This window comes from Cryptomeria japonica, chromosome 5, assembly GCF_030272615.1.
Source record: "Cryptomeria japonica chromosome 5, Sugi_1.0, whole genome shotgun sequence".
Taxonomy (NCBI): domain Eukaryota; kingdom Viridiplantae; phylum Streptophyta; class Pinopsida; order Cupressales; family Cupressaceae; genus Cryptomeria; species Cryptomeria japonica.
In genome coordinates, this window is record NC_081409.1 from 214,649,521 (window position 1) to 214,665,888 (window position 16,368).

A 16,368-nucleotide genomic window follows, 5' to 3' on the forward strand; every position below is an offset into this window, starting at 1 on the left:
GATAAGAAAGAATGGCTAGAATGGACTAACCGGATAAAGTGACAGAGTCACGGGATAAAGAAGACCGACTCGGGAAACGAGGGCTAGGGCTAGGGTAGTCTATAAGATAGACCACAGGGAAAAATACATCCTCATTGTCATCCACACATCCACGAGATCAAAGTGCAGAGCAAAAATAGAGCAGCAACAGTCAGCAACGATGGCCTTTGTTCACAGATTTGACCGCGTTCGCCGATTCCAGAGGCCAGCAGAGGCAGGAGAGTCGGTAAGTACCACAAAACCGCCTCGTACTTTGACGCATTTATTGTTGTCATTAATGCATGCTAGGTAGAGTAATAAATGCGCTTAGAATAGGGTCCAAAAAAATGTCAAAAACATCTAGGTGTGTCTGCATTGGTGCCAGGCGCGTCTATGCTCGCTAGGCGCGTCTGTGTTTGTGCCAGGCGCGTCTATGATGGAAAACGCGTCTGTGCCGAATGCAGTCGCGTCTGTGTAGAGCATAGGCACATATGTGTATTTCAGGTGCGTCTGTGTAAAATAGGCGCATTTATGCAATCTTCAAGCGTGTTTATGTCAGGAAAGCGCGTTTGTGTCCAAAAAATGTGAATTTGTCTCTTCTAGGTCAAAACGGCAATTCTATGATGAACATACACTATCAATTGGATAAGCTGTTGAGAGGATACACTCAAGCAGGTCCTCTAGGGAAGACTAGAATAGATCAAGGCACTTTGTGATGAACAGTGAGTACCAAGATAGAGTACTTTGTGATGAACAGGGAGTACTAAAATATGAGCAGCACTTTGTGATGAACAGTGAGTGCAAATGTGAGCAGCATTTTGTGATGAACAGGGAGTGCAAAACACGTAGTACTTTGTGATGAACAGGGAGTACCACTAGGATAAATAGCAACACTTTGTGATGAATAGTGAGTGTCACTTGGATAGATAGCAACACTTTGTGATGAACAGGGAGTGTCACTAGGATAGAATGCCATATGCACTTAGATAAAAAGTAGCATTTTGTGATGAACATTGAATGCCACGATGACTGACATGATTGACTTGCTTGACTGTAGGAGTATTTGCCTATGCTGGAGTCACGGGAGAGATTCCCGTTGACATAGAGATTGTGACCTGAGCTGACCTTTGAGGACCGAGCTGCGATTGAGGCTATGGGTCTGAGACATATTCTGTATGTGCCTGAGTTTCGGGTGAACATGGGACTGCTGACTGCACTGGCAAAGAGGTGGCACTCCGAGACTTGTACTTTCCATTTGCCGATGGGTGAGATGACAGTCACCTTGGAGGATGTATACAGGATCCTGAGGATACCGATCAATGGGGAGCTGATTCCCTACGATCGAGATGGAGACAGGGAGGCCTTGAGATGAGTGTTCCAGGACCCAGGACTGGAGATGAGGGCAGGACATGTGGCTTGGGACACCATGATAGCTACAGGATTAGCGTTGCCAGCAGTGATAGGAGGAGCGATCAGTGGGTTCTTGTGTCTTGATAGAGCGACACGAGGGTTGGCTGTGGGCTGGGGAGGTGCATTGGAGACACTGGTGACACAACACACCAGATATGCTTGGGGACCATGTGTGCTAGCACACCTGTATTATGAGTTGCATTAGTTTGTGTACCACGGGTCAGTGGGATTGGGCTGCAGGGTCACATCATTACAGGTGTGGGCCTATGAGCATCTGCCAGTGACAAGACCGATACATTTCAAGGGCAGAAGTCATAGATGCAATTTTGTACACTTGTACGACATGATCACCTCACAGCCACGGATTGGCAGGTTAGAGCACTGGCGGTGGGTGATTGATGACATTGATATGGTTATATGGAGGCCATACCTAGGATGTGAGCAGTGGGAGGATGACGCGGTAGAGCTTCCCTACACCTTCCAGAGCAGGTATCTGATTAGGCGAATGCCCTATGTACTAGAGAGGCAGCTAGTGGACAGGGTGGGTAGGCAGTTCGGCAGGATCCAATGGATGCCATGAGATTCAGGCATGTATGCACGGATTGTCAGAGATCAGGCGCAGTTTGGGCCTTTATTATCATATGATCAGGCTGTTACACAGCTCATAGAGATGATGCCCCTACCCTGGGACATGTGGCCAGAGATTGAGGATGCCGGCATGGATGCCGAGTACATAGCATATTGGGCCAAGCATCCATTCCCACACCTGACGGATCTAGGAGAGCTACTAGATGGAGATGGTGGTGGGGATGGTGATGATGATGGAGATGATGGGGGCAGAGGCCGACGGAGGATGAGGGGGGCAGTTGGAGAGAGGAGGGTGGTGCTGCGGAGGGAGGGTGGAGAGGACAGGCAGGCTCGGGTGGTTAGAGGTCACGGTGGATTACCGCTACAGGTGCCAGCAGCACAGGGTCCCAGATAGGTGCAGGTACAGGGATAGATATAGGGACAGGCACCAGTATAGGCACAGGCACAGGGGCAGGCACCCATACAGGGGGAGCCACAAGGGGCTAAGGTAGAGGAGGATGAGCTGACGAAGCTGAGGGAGATCTGCCAGGGACAGGCAGATGAGATCCAGGACCTGAAGAGGGAGAGGGATAGGCTCAGGAGGTGGCTCAGAGATACTGAGCGGGAGCAGGACCAAGCCATTCAGTGCTACATAGAGGCTAAGATAGCACTGAGGGCTGGGAGGCAGGCGGCAGAGGACACAGGGGCTGGATATGCCTATGTTCAGTGGGCACGGGAGGAGATTGCCAACTGGTGGGATCTCTATTATGGTGCAGTGCCAGCTGATTAGTGGGCGAGGAGCTTCCATAGACCATCGCGGATAGCGATAGCTACGGGAGGGAGCCGGAGGAGACAAGCATCTAGTGGTGGGGTTATGGGTCCTCCACCACCACCAGATAGAGGGGACAGGAGGGATGATCCTGGGGCAGGTCCTTCGGGGGCTCAGATTCCGTCGAGTCCAGGTAGCTCCAAGGGAGGGAGTTCATCATAGCCATAGAGGGCTCCCTATGTATCAGTATTGTATCATTTTTGTATGATGATGTAGACACCTTCGGGTGATTATAGCCATATGATTTTGACATCATTGTATCATGACACTTTATATATATATATGAGATGATTCTTCTTTGTGGCAGCTTATATGCATGTGTATCTATGTGATGAGATGTTTCATGATGTATGTTTTATGTGATGCTTATGACATGGATGCAAATATGTATATGATGAAATGCAATATTTTTTTCTTTTATGTTTTATATGTGTATGCATGATGCAAATGTGAATGTATGAAATGCAGATGAATATGATAATGCAAATGTAAATTGTGCTAACAGGTGTTGTGTGCAGGATGTGATGCAGTTGTGATATCTATATGTATGTATGAAATGCTTATATGTGGTAATGTAGGTGAAACTACATGAAATGCAAATATGTTTGGTGTGTCATTATACTCAGTCATGTGATAGCAGGCTATGCGGACTCGAGAAGAATGATGCAAGTCAATCAAGAAAGGGGGATGAAAGACAAGATATGAAAGTGAAAGAGCTTCTTGTGTGTTATCATCATTGAGCTTTATTATGGCAAGTAGGTTATGACAATCAAGGTATATGTTCGACCCAGAAAGTCATTGTACACATTTGCATGGAGATAAGACAGTCACAAACAAGGAATGCCCTAGTTCACACTAGACTCACAGTGTCCTCATATCCTTGGACAAGTCATAGCATTACTAAGAGACAATCCATAGACAGCAAAAGAAAAATAGGTGACGATACCCCATCCTCGCCTTTCTAGTCAAAGACATCCTGGAGATAGAATCTCTAGTCAGAGACATTTCAGAAAAGATAAAAGATATGTCACCAAAAGATAAAATCAAAAGAAAACCAAGACTCGACACCAACATCCACTGTAGTCCTCAAATTTAGTGTCTCTTGTCACTTGTATAAGTCTTATTTGATTGTGGTCACAATGTTTACTTTCACAGAAAGGATAGATAGCACTGAACCATATGTTGTCTGAGTCTGTTGAAAGATTTGATTTATTGAAGCCCATTGTTGCTGCTGTCTCATCTGAAACTAACTGAATCCATGAAACTGATACTTTATTGCAGAGAAGATGAAACTTTATTGCAGATTGGCGATGCAGATGCTGCTTTATTGCGAATTGTGCGCAGATAGATTGAAGAAAGTTGTAAGAAACTATACTCCTCGAAACATGTGATGTTCTCAGTTCCACACCCATCACTAGATGTAGGATTTGCCTTAGCCACAGATAGGAGCTGATTTATTATGGATGGAAAGGGATGAAAAGGAAGGTATTATTATGAATGGCAAACCAATCTTGGGTAGATCAATAACAAGCCATGATGGGAATGGGTAAGTTTATTATGAACGAATTGGTCATGAGTGTGTGCAAAGTGAAGTGATGAAAGAGAATCCTGAAGGAGGGAGGAGCAATGTCACTACGCATGGCGCTAGTGACCTAGTTTTCACCATGGTACTTGCCCAGGGCACCACCGAAGTGGTTTTCACCGTTGGACGAAATTATTTCTCTTTACTTTTTTTGATTTTTCAATGTTTTTTGTGTCACAAGGCGCCTGTTTGCCAGGTTTTCACCAAGTAATGATTTTTTTTTGTTTTATAATTTTTTTTTGTATTTTGAATTTTTTTGATTTTTTTCTATTTTTGAAATTTTTGATTTTTTTTGTATTTTTGAAATTAGGATACTCTGAAGAGCTATGTGTAAAACCTACGAAGGTGCATGTTGTTGATAGGATCCTCCAAAGGTTCACCTTCTGTAGTTGAGAGTGTAAAGCGGAAAAATTGAACCCTAGTCGTTCTCCCCTCCCCAACTCCAAGGAGAGAGAAGGGAGAGTCACTAGGGTTGATGGTTTTCACTTAGGAGAGACTTTACATTCAAAAGAGGGGTTGAAACCCACAAGATCCAATCCCACGCGATGCAAGATTGGATTCTAGATGAGTTTCAAGGGGTAGGACATCAAGGATACCCTCTTTTGTAAAGAAATGTAGATAGAAAGATTGAACTAGGAATGCATGAAAAGTGAGAAAGATTCGCTTATAAACAGAGATAGGAATATAGGATGAAGCTACGGACCTGGAATTAGCAGTAAAATGTTGAGACGGTGCTGTTCTGCAAATTTGAGCAAAAGTTGACAGGACGATGGCGCCCGGTGTGCACACGGTCCTCCGAAAAATCCGCGAAACGAAGGTGGATCTGTTCGTCTCTGCACAAGGATTCCAGATCTTCAATTACAGCCACGTACCTGCAACCTACACACAAAAAAGAGAGGACGATTGGGGGGTTAGGGATGAGGGGTTTGCCTTTAGGTCAAACCCCGGTTTTGGAATTAACCAAGAAATGAGAATGCTGTAAATGTAAATGTTTGTAATGTAAACAAGTACTGATACCTTGTTGTAAGAATGTTTGTATTCTTACATGCGAAGGTGTAATGTATGTTGTATGTAATGTGTTGTAAGTGATCTCCTCTTCAATGGTTGAATCCTTGTCTTGAATGCAACACTTAGCCTTGAATGGAGACTTAGAATGATCAATTGCTTGAAGGAATGCTTGAATGCTTGAATGTTTTAATATTGCTTTCGCGCCTTGCTCACATATGTCCTCTTCCCTTTTTGAGAGAGGAAATGTAGTTTATATACTTGCCAATTAGGGTTAAAAGACTAATTTTCCCGACCTTAGGCCGACCAGGAAATGTCATTTTCCAATTTGCAAACTTAAAGACCCGATGCCCAAAAGAGACCAGGCCCAAAATAGGGCTAGGGACCAGGGCGCTAGGCGCCCTAGTCCAAAAGGACCAGGGCACTGGGCGCCATGGTCCCACCTCCAGGGACAGCAGGGTGCAAGGAGGATTAGGCCAGGGTGCTGAGCAATGCAGTTTTTGGTGTCATGAACAAGTTTCGGGGTCTCCATTCAGGTTTCGTGTTGCATCACCATCGTGAAGACCCAAATGCAGTCGAAATTGCAAGTGTCACAATTTTAGGACGCTACAGAGAGCTGATATGCCCCAGATCCATATGTTGTTGTAATGATGTAAGGACCAAGCCAATTTGGTTCGAATTTGCCCTTTTTCTCTCTGTCTTGCTGATTTTTGGGGTTTTCTCTGAGAATCAAATCACCTACCTCAAATGTGCGAGGCTTGACCTTGTGATTGTAGCTATGACTCATTCGTTGTTGGTAAGCCTTGAGATGATTAAAAGCAGTTTGTCTTCGTTCATCTAGTAGTTCAAGCTCTTGTAAGCGAGAGACCCTATAGTCTTCATCACTGATGATGTTTTGCAAAGAGACCCGTAAAGAGGGTAGCTCGACCTCAATAGGCAAGATGGCTTCAGCGCCATAGACAAGTGAATAGGGTGTAGCTCCTGTAGGTGTGCAGACACTTGTGCAATAGGCCCAAAGTGCAGGATTAAGTTGGATATGCCAATTACGGCCAGCGTCGTCGACTGTCTTCTTTAGGATTTTAAGGATTGTTTTATTAGGTGCCTCAGCTTGACCATTACCTTGGGGATAATATGGCGTGGAGAAATGATGGGAAATATGGAAGCGGTCACAAAGTTCACAAACATCCTGATTTTTGAAGGGACGCCCGTTATCAGTGATAATGGAAATAGGAATATCGTATCGGCAAATGATATAGTTGAGGATGAACGTAGCAATATGTTTTCCAATGACTTGTGTGAGAGGCACAACTTCAATCCATTTTGTGAAATACTCTGTGGCAGTGATAATGAATTTATGACCATTGGAAGAAGGAGGGTGAATCTTGCCTATGAGATCGAGTCCCCACTGACAAAAGGGCCAAGGAGATGCAATTGGTTGAAGTTCTTGTGCTGGCGCATGTATGAGGTCTCCATGAATTTAATATTGCTTACATTTCTTGACAAACTGATATGAGTCCTTTTCCATATTGGGCCAGTAATATCCAGTCTTGATGAGTTTCTTGGCCAAGGTAGGACCACTAGCATGTGGACCACATATCCCTTCATGTACTTCACGTAACGCAATCTAAGCTTTGTCACTTTCTAAACATCTAAGGAGAGTGCCATCTAGAATTCACCGATATAGGATATCAGCTAAAATGACATATCGAGAGGATTGGCAAATGAATGTGCGACGTTTGTTATTTGATAGATCAGGAGGTAGGGTATTGTCACGAAGGTATGTGAAAATGGAACCATATAACTAGGACTCGGGACTGACAACACATAGAGTCTCAGTAGGAATGATCTCATATGAAGGAACCAAAAGGTTATCCACCAAGAACTCATAGCGGGTCTCATTTGGAGGTAGATCGATCAGTGAAGCAATTGTAGCCATGGCATCTGCAGCGCGATTCTGCTCTCTTGGTATCTGCTCAAAATCTATCTTTGTGAAGTGTTGTTTCAGGTCATCCACCATTTGTTTGTAAGGCATTAATTTTTCATCTTTTGTTTGGTAATCATCAGTTGCTTGATGGATTACAAGTTGAGAGTCCCCAAAAACACGAAGTTCCTGGATCTTCCACTGAACTGCGATCCGTAATCCAGTTGTTAATGCCTCATATTCTACTATATTGTTAGTGCAAGGAAATGATAAGCGGTATGATTTTGGTATAGAATCCCCTTGAGGAGTTATAAAGAGGATGCCAGCTCTTGCCCCATGCTATGTGTATGAGCCGTCGAAGTACAGTTGCCATGGCTTTGCATGTGACATTGTTAAAATGGATTCATCTAGAAATTATGAACTTAGAGGAACATCATCAATCATGGGAGCATCTGCTAATTGATCCGCAATGGCTTGTCCTTTTATTGCTTTTTTGTCCACATACTCGATGTCGAATTCACTCAAGATCATTACCCATTTGGCCAGTCGCCCAGTAAGTGTTGCTTTATTGAGAAGGTATTTCAACAGATCTATCCTTGCAACCAACTTAGTCTTATGAGTGAGCATGTAATGTCATAATTTCTGCGAAGCAAAGACCACGGCGAGACATGCATGCTCAATTGGTGTGTAGTTTAGCTCATATCCCACCAATGTGCGACTGATATAGTATACTGATTTTTCCTTGCCCTCAGCAATTTGTTGTGCTAAGAGTGCCTCCAGTGCTGTTGGAGTAGCTAATATGTATAGTAATAGAGGCTGATCTGGAACTGGTGGCATCAGAACTAGCGGATTCAGAAGATAATCTTTGATTGTCTGGACAGCCTGTTGATAGTTATCATCCCATTTGAATTTGATTTTTTTATGTAGCAAGTGTTGAAAAGGATTACACTTATCTACAAGTTGTGCTATGAATCTTCGTATGGACTAGAGTCTCCCTTGTAAAGACCGAAGTTGACTGATATTTCTTGGTGGTTGCATCTCCAAGATGGCCTTGACTTTTGCTGGATCAGCTTCGATTCCCCTTTTGGATACAATGAATCCTAGAAGCTTCCCGGAGGTTACTCCAAAGACACATTTCTTGGGGTTTAATCTTACTTTGTATTTTTCCAACCGATCAAAGATGACTGAAAGTATGTCCAAATGTGTATTTCTGTCTATTGATTTTCCCAAGAGGTCATCGACATAATCTTCCATAGTTATGTGCATGAGATCATGAAAGATAGTAGTCATGGCTCTTTGATATGTAGCACCTGCATTTTTTAGCCCGAAGGGCATGACATTCCAGCAGAAAGTTCCCCAAGGACAAGTGAATGATGTTTTGTGTTGATCCTCAGGTGTGATCCTTATTTGATTATAACCAGAGAATCCATCCATCAATGATAACATTTCATGACCTGTTGTGAGATCAACAATCAAGTCAATACTTGGTAATGGGAAGTCATCCTTTGGACAAGCTTTGTTGATGTCTCTGAAATCTATACATATTCTGATGCTACGATCTAGTTTACTAACAGGCACTAAGTTGGAGATCCATTCAGGATAATCAATTGGGCGTATGAATCCGACATCCAATAATTTCTCAAGTTCTGCTTTGACTAGTAATGCCACTTGTGGATGCGTTTTTCTTAATTTCTGTTTCATTGGTTTTGCCCCCGGTTTAATTGTCAAATGATGCATTACCAAATCCGGATCCAATCCAGGCATATCAGCGTATGACCATGCAAAGTTGATTTGTCGTTCTTTGAAGAAACTTATGAATTTTGACCTTTCTGACTCTGTCAACGATTGAGCCAGGAATATGTTGTGTGGATTTTGTACCAATGTTTGTTTTGATAGTCTCTTCTACTAACATGGATGACTTTTCCTCATATGATGTTGGGAGAATGTCGAGCCTTCCATCTTCGGGTGCCTCAGAGAGGTTTTCGCCCTTAGATACATCCTTTCTTTTTACTTTTTTGGGGTTAGATAGTGCCACAGTGTGGTTTTCGCCATAAGACCCTTGGTTTGTTCTTATTTTCACATTTTTGCGACTGGAAGGTCTGGCACCCTCACCAAAATATGCCACACAATTGAGTTCTATAGTGTATCCTGTTTTATGGTCCCCAGGGGGAAGATCATCTCGTATGCCAAGATAGTCAATAACAACTTCATCATTTTGGAATGTGTCAAACTGTGCAGGTCCTTCATGATCCTAGTCAATGAGTTGGTGGTGAACAAGGGGAAGGCCTTTAATGTCTTCAAAGTTAGCGGGGTTAAGAGTGAAGATGCAGTTATATTCGGGTATGTCAAGGTAATTATCTAGGTCATCGATGGCACTCTCCTCATCAGTCTCGGTCGTGAGCGAATCCAAATTATCATCACTAGTAGCGCATTCTGGGACAGGTGTTCTCATCCTATGTGATTTCAACCTAGGACCTTGAGACAAGGACTGTGTGGAATCCCCATGGGTTGTTTCTTGACCAACTTTGAACTTTTTATAAAATTCCTCTTCTTCTGTGGGTTCATCTAGCTCTCTGAATGTCTTGGTGAGCTCGTAGTCACTGGAGGATTTATCTGAACCCCATTCCCATTTGTTGGAGTCTATGGAATAGTGATCCTCTTGTTGAATTTTGGCTGCTTTGATTTGTAAGGCTTCTTCTGTCCTTTTAGTGTGGACCTTGGAAGTCAGGAAACCAAGTCCTTTCGAGCGTTCCTTTTTGAATGTCAATTCAGGTTGTAAAGGTTCAATGATGCCTTCCTTTCGTAACCCAAGAGGGATTTTTCCATCATACCCGAATTTTTGTAGAATCTTGAAGCCTTTGCCATATTTCTCACAAGGTAGACTGATGTGATCTTGTGTGTCATCTTCAATGTCTTTGTAAAGCATTTTGTATAAGTCTTCCTCTTCCAGTTCGCCCCATCTTTGAAAGGTAGTAGGGTCCCATTTGAGTACCATGATGGATACTTGCTTGTTAGGAAGTGGTCTTCCATATTCTTTTGGGGAACTCATGACTTGTCGTAAGTACATGGTCTGATTTAAAGTGTATTCCCCCATGCCCTTGTTCTGAAATTTGCCTTTAAGCTCACCTTGTTTTGATGTCGAAGGTTTTAATGACTCAGGATCAATGTATGCCAAAGAAGGAACAGCTTTGCGATTACTGGGAATGATGGTCTCAGTTTTTGATCTCAGGTTATTGCAGTATATGAACGGATTAGGATCACCGTTAACTGTTACCTCTACTCCATTGTGAGGAAACTTAATGCATTGGTGATATGTAGATGGGACTGCCCTCATTTCATGAATCCAAGGATGTCCTAGCAATATGTTATAAGTGAGATCTAGATCTAGGACTTGACAAACCACATCCTTCGTAACTGGCCCAACTCTGAGAGGTAAGGTGACTGTGCCCTTGGACGAACGCTCTTCATCATCATATGCCTTGATGGTGATTTGATTTGTAGAATTCATAGCTTTATCAGAATATCCCAATTGTTTAATTGTGCTAAATGTACAAATGTTTAGACCAGCTCCTCCATCTATCAGGACTAGTTTTATTCGATGTTTGTGCATGAAGGATTCAATGTGTAGTGGTGCATTATGTGGCTAAATTACGGAGGCATCGTCGGCTTTTGTGAATGTAAGGGAATGTGGAATGGAAAGGTATCCCACCATGGCTTAAAACTGGTCCACGTTCAGATTAGTAGGAATGGCGGTGTCTCTCAAGATTTTGTCAAGAATAGCTTTATGAGCGGGGGATATGTGTAGGAGCTCAAGAATGGAGATGAGCGCGGGTGTCTTCCCTAACTGTTCTACAAGGTCATACTCAAGTTTGGTTGATGAGGAAGCGGTGTTTTTGGATGGAGTACCTTGCAAAGTGATTTTACCTTGATGAGTTGTGACATGACATTCAGAGGTAGGTTCGGAAGAAGATCCAACACCTTTTAGGACAGTCTTGGGTCTCTGGGTAGAATTCTCAAGGGTTTTGTCCTTGACGATAATAGTAGAGACATAATTGTCCATCGAGATGTGATTGATAGTTGAATCATAGTTGTAGGATGCTCTGGTATAGTTGGTTTGATCATCTGTGGCTTTATCTTTTCCCTTGTCATGCTTTGGGAATGGTTCCTTAAACATCTCATGTTCTTGATTGGATGAGTGCCCTTCAATCTCAATGTCACCCCTATCAATGAGATCTTGTATGATGTTCTTTAGTCGATGACAATTTCCTGTCTTATGACCCTTGCTCTTATGAAATTCACAATATTCATCATCATTCCACCAATTTGGTTTAACCTTTGGTTCATATGGAGGAAAATCTAGAACTGTGATTACCTTGTTTGCCACTAGCTTTTTGAAAACTGACTCAAGTGGTTCTCCCAATGGGGTGTACTTCCTTCGTGATCTGGAAGTTGTTTGAGTATTCATTTGATTGTTTGTAGAACTTGATCCTGAAAAGATGAATTTGGGTCGCACTATGTTGGCATCAACGACACCATCATTGACTGTGTTCTTGTTTTTATTCCAAAATCTTGACTTGTCTTTTCCTTTAAAGTCATCTTTGTTTTCCTTGAATATCTTAATGACTCCTTGTTCAATTAGGACCTTTTCTGTCGCTAAACCCTTTTCAATGACGTCCTTGAAGGTAGACAAACAAGCTTTCCTTAGATCATAATCAATGTCTTTGTTAACATTTTGAATGAACATTTCTACCATTTATTTTTGTGGAATTTCACAAGAGCATTTGCTGGCTAGATTCCTCCATCTTTGTAAAAATGATGCAAAAGACTCTCCCTCTTTTTGCTTGGTGTTGCACAAAGTAGTGACTGATATGTCTGTCTCTATGTTGTAGGAGAAATGTTGAATAAATGCCTCTGCTAGATCACCCCATGACTTAATACCAGGTGGGAGTTGGGAGAACCATTCCATAGCTTGATCACCTAGGCTCTATGGGAATAATCTCATCAAATATGTCTCGTCTGCTGCTATCTCAATGCAAGCTGTGAAAAACTGTCTTATGTGTGCCTTAGGATCCCCTTTTCCTCTATACTTATCAAACTTAGGCATCACAAAGTGTGTAGGAAATGGAGGCATTGGAATGCTTTTGTCAAATGGATAGGGACATATGTCTCTCATTGTGTATGTTGGCTTTGGTGTATTTATGTCCTCCATTTTCTTTTGTAAGTCCCTGATTTGTTGCTCCAAATTGCTCTTAGGTGGAGATCGACTTCTTGAACCATACCCCATGTTTGAGGCACCAATTGGAGGAGGAGCATGTTGCATATATGGATGATATTGATCATACACATGTTCATATGGAGGAGGTCTATAGTGATACTGCATATATGGACCACTTGGTATAAATTCATGTTGAGGAACACCAAATCTATTTTGTGCATGTATACCATACTCTACAGGCATGTCATGTTCTAATGTGTTGCCCCCAAATTTGACACAGGGTTTCCTTGTGTCCAAATTTTGAGCATGCCTTTGAATATCCAATTGCTTTGGTGGTTGATCCTTAGTGTTGATATGTGATTGAGCATATTTCTCTGCATAAGACTTCCATAATGGTCTGCGAAGGTGAGTATCATATGCTTGACCATGTGTATGTGGGACCTCTGGTTTTTGAAGCAAAGATGATGGTGATTCAGGTACCATATATGGTCCTCTATTTCCTCCACTATTAGGCCTCCTTTGATCCATGTTGGAGTGAGTTTGTTGCAAAGGTTGATTTTCCATTATTTGAGACATGTCAAAATCATGAGGTATCTTGGCTCCACTTTGTGCCATCATTTGTAGGAAGTATTGTCTATCCCTCCTCATTATTTCCTCAATCAGTCAATTGAAGTGGGGGTCCATAATGGATTCTTCCACATCTGCTGAATGTACAGAAAAGTTGTCCATATTGTCATTGTGTGTATCATTGTTGTTTTTAGTGTCCATGTTCTCAACATTTGGAATGTTTCTATAGGCATCCATGTCAGGTAATGTGTTATGATCAGTATTGAAAAAGACATCATTGTCATACTTATAGACACTCATGTTTGCAGACTCTTGAGCCTCTTTAGTTTCTCTCCTAGATTTTTGAAGACGGGTTTCAACCATGAACTAGGTATTGACCAAGATGTGTGAGACTAGATGAAAATGGAAAAAGTATGGAAGACCAAGAGTTGGATGGAATGTAAATGAATCTGAGGTGTACTTGCAATGTCCAAAGTGTAAGACCAAGTATGTATGTAGTAGAGTAGGTGTGACTTCCAAAGAGAGGATAGTTTCTCTTGATGAGGTAAGTTGACCTTGACTCTAAGTAAGACCAAATGAAAGACCAAATGAGACCCAAAGGTGAGAGACATTGATGAGGGACCACTTAGCAAAGTGTTGTTGTATGTAGTGTGTTGACAAAGTATGATGAGGACAAGCAAGTGACCTTTTGACTCAATTTTAGACAAATGTGAATGTAATGTGAGATGTGAAGCAATGATGGACTGTGTGAGACCCAAAGATAGGTTGAATGCTAAATGAAACCTGGAGAAATAACCTAGGAAGCTCAAGAATTTCGAAACTAACTGTGTTTGTTTGCTGGACTGTAACAGTTTTTTTTTTTCAATTCTGATCACAGACGCACCTGTATACTTCACAAACGCAATTTCCTGACACAAACATGGTTCTGTTTAACACAGATGCGTTTCTGAGATTTTTGCAAAGTGCACTGTTGATTCTGGAAACACAAACGCGTTTCTGCCCTTCACAGATGCGGTTATACAACACAGACGCTATTATATCAGACACAGACGCGTTTCTGCAAAATTTGTGCAATTTTTTCCAATCTGTGAAGTCGTTTTGTTGTGACCAAATCTGACTGTTTGACTATTTTTCGTGACAAGAGGACACAGTGTTGATGAAGACCCAATGTTTGCAAGTGTCTAGACTCAAAATGACTCCAAAAAATGTGTTGTTTGAAAGAATTTTGTTTTGCATACACTTGAAGACACAAAAGACACAATGTTTTTTTTGTTGTTTGGTCTTGAATGTTTTGAATGTTTAAAATAAGTCAAACATAATTCTTATGGCTGGCCAAGACAATAGTTGTTGATCCCACATGGGGTTTTACCCCTGAGGCTACGCTATTCAAAGTGGATACTTAGATGCTTGACCTCATTGGCTCCACCCTCGGCACTCACTTCTCGGGTCAGCCAAGCATCAGTCCCCACAAAAACTCCCCGTGGCGAACTTTGTATCTCTACTAAGAACCATATGTGTGTGGACCGCTACCAGAGGTCCGACCTCCTGCCCCAACAACTAGAAGGATTTGGGCTTCTAAAACAAAAAGGTGCTAGTAAGGGCATCCGCTCGTGTGGCCATACATGCGGCACTTTCAGCTCTGTAAATACAGAAGGCTCCTAGCCGGTAGGGGTTACGCCCTATTAATTATAAAATACAGTTGTCAATTCACAACTTCTTTGATAATTCATATTCACACTCCTTGAAATAGGCAAGCGCAAATACCCACAGAAACATTGATTGTTATTTATTAACATATAGTGACTAAGGAAGACTTTCTTTATCAATATTTGTGTTTTTTATATTAAATTAAAGTAAGAGTACAAAGAATAATAGCTACCGAAAGTACTTCAAAGAAAGATACATCACAAACTTAAAAAGATTACAATGGACCAGCATATGATAGCAAATAGAAGAAACATGACATTAACAAGTACAAAAAATAGTTGAAAGAGAATTACATCACAAACTAATAAGATTACAATAGACCAGCATATGACATCATACAGATAAAAAAAAATTAAAAAAAATAAAGAAGAAACAAAACAAAACCTCACACATTTTATCATAGTACAATTGAATAACTTCCCATACATTGTAATTTTTATTTTAATCCAAATAAAAACAAAAATTGGACACCGGTTTATTCTAAAAATAAAGACCCAGATCTATTTTTTAAAAACTGAAATAATAAATACACATTGATGGGCATTGCCCATTTAACAAAACAAACTCACTTCATTTGCTAGGAACAAAGTTGAATTACATTGCTTTAGTACCTTAAGAAAGAGAGAAGCACATCATACTAAATGGATATTGATGACAAATTTCAGCCAATGCAAAAGGTAGTATTAAATTTGATATTGCCATCCAATCCACTGGAGCTTTGCAGAGTAATGATAGCATAACCACGAGCATACCTCAACTTTCCTATTCCTCCCACCACAGACACCTCTTTTTCAGAGCTCTGCATGAAGGGATCTGTGCCCTGGATTTGAAGTGTGCTCCCATTATATTCCTTGTTCTCAAACACAACAGACAACCCAAAAAAAATGGTAGCTCCCTTCACATCTGAGTTAGAATACAATCCTTTTGCCCTACCCACAACAGTGGAAGAGCGATCAGGCTTCTCAGTCAGAAGATCATCTATAACCAGCACTGTTCCAAAGCCCAACAGATTTGAGGATGTTCCATTTACTCCTGCAACTACAGTAGCTGTTGAGTTGGGTTTACTCACAATGTCATGCATGTAGAATACAATGTTCTTCTCTGGTCCAAGACACCAAGAACAAGACATTAGGGCAAGGAAAACAAGGCCAAGGAATAGCTTTTGTGCAGCCATTGCAGAGCAGAGAGGAGGCTTTCTGAGAACAGAAGTGTGATCTAATAGCTCTACAACTAAGAATACTTATACTACTCTGAGCATAATACTATATTCTGCTAGTATTATGTATCAGATATTTAGCCCAGCTTGTTTTATAATAGTATTATAATACTATTATGGGTTGGTAGTTAGCTACTAACCCATATAAAATGTGCTCTTTTTTGTTTTATATGTATCAGATATTTAGCCTAGTTTATTTTATACTATTGTTGTTCCGTTTGATCTTTTCTTGTTGAAAGACCACAAAATCGTACACTCAAACTTCCCCTTTTGTCAGTTTCCTTTGGATTTTCTTGATCTTCACCATGTGGGTCGAAATAATGGCTGAGCT

The 16,368-nt window shown here is 41.5% G+C and overlaps 1 protein-coding gene across 1 annotated transcript; it reads right to left on the minus strand.

The window, feature by feature from the left end:
* Positions 1-15,295: 15,295 nt before the first annotated feature.
* LOC131041830 (dirigent protein 11) lies at positions 15,296-16,093 on the minus strand. The gene has a single exon (XM_057975051.2). The coding sequence runs from the start codon at positions 15,993-15,995 to the stop codon at positions 15,483-15,485; it is 513 nt and encodes a 170-aa protein (XP_057831034.1). The 5' UTR covers positions 15,996-16,093; the 3' UTR covers positions 15,296-15,482.
* Between the last annotated feature and the right edge of the window lie 275 nt (positions 16,094-16,368).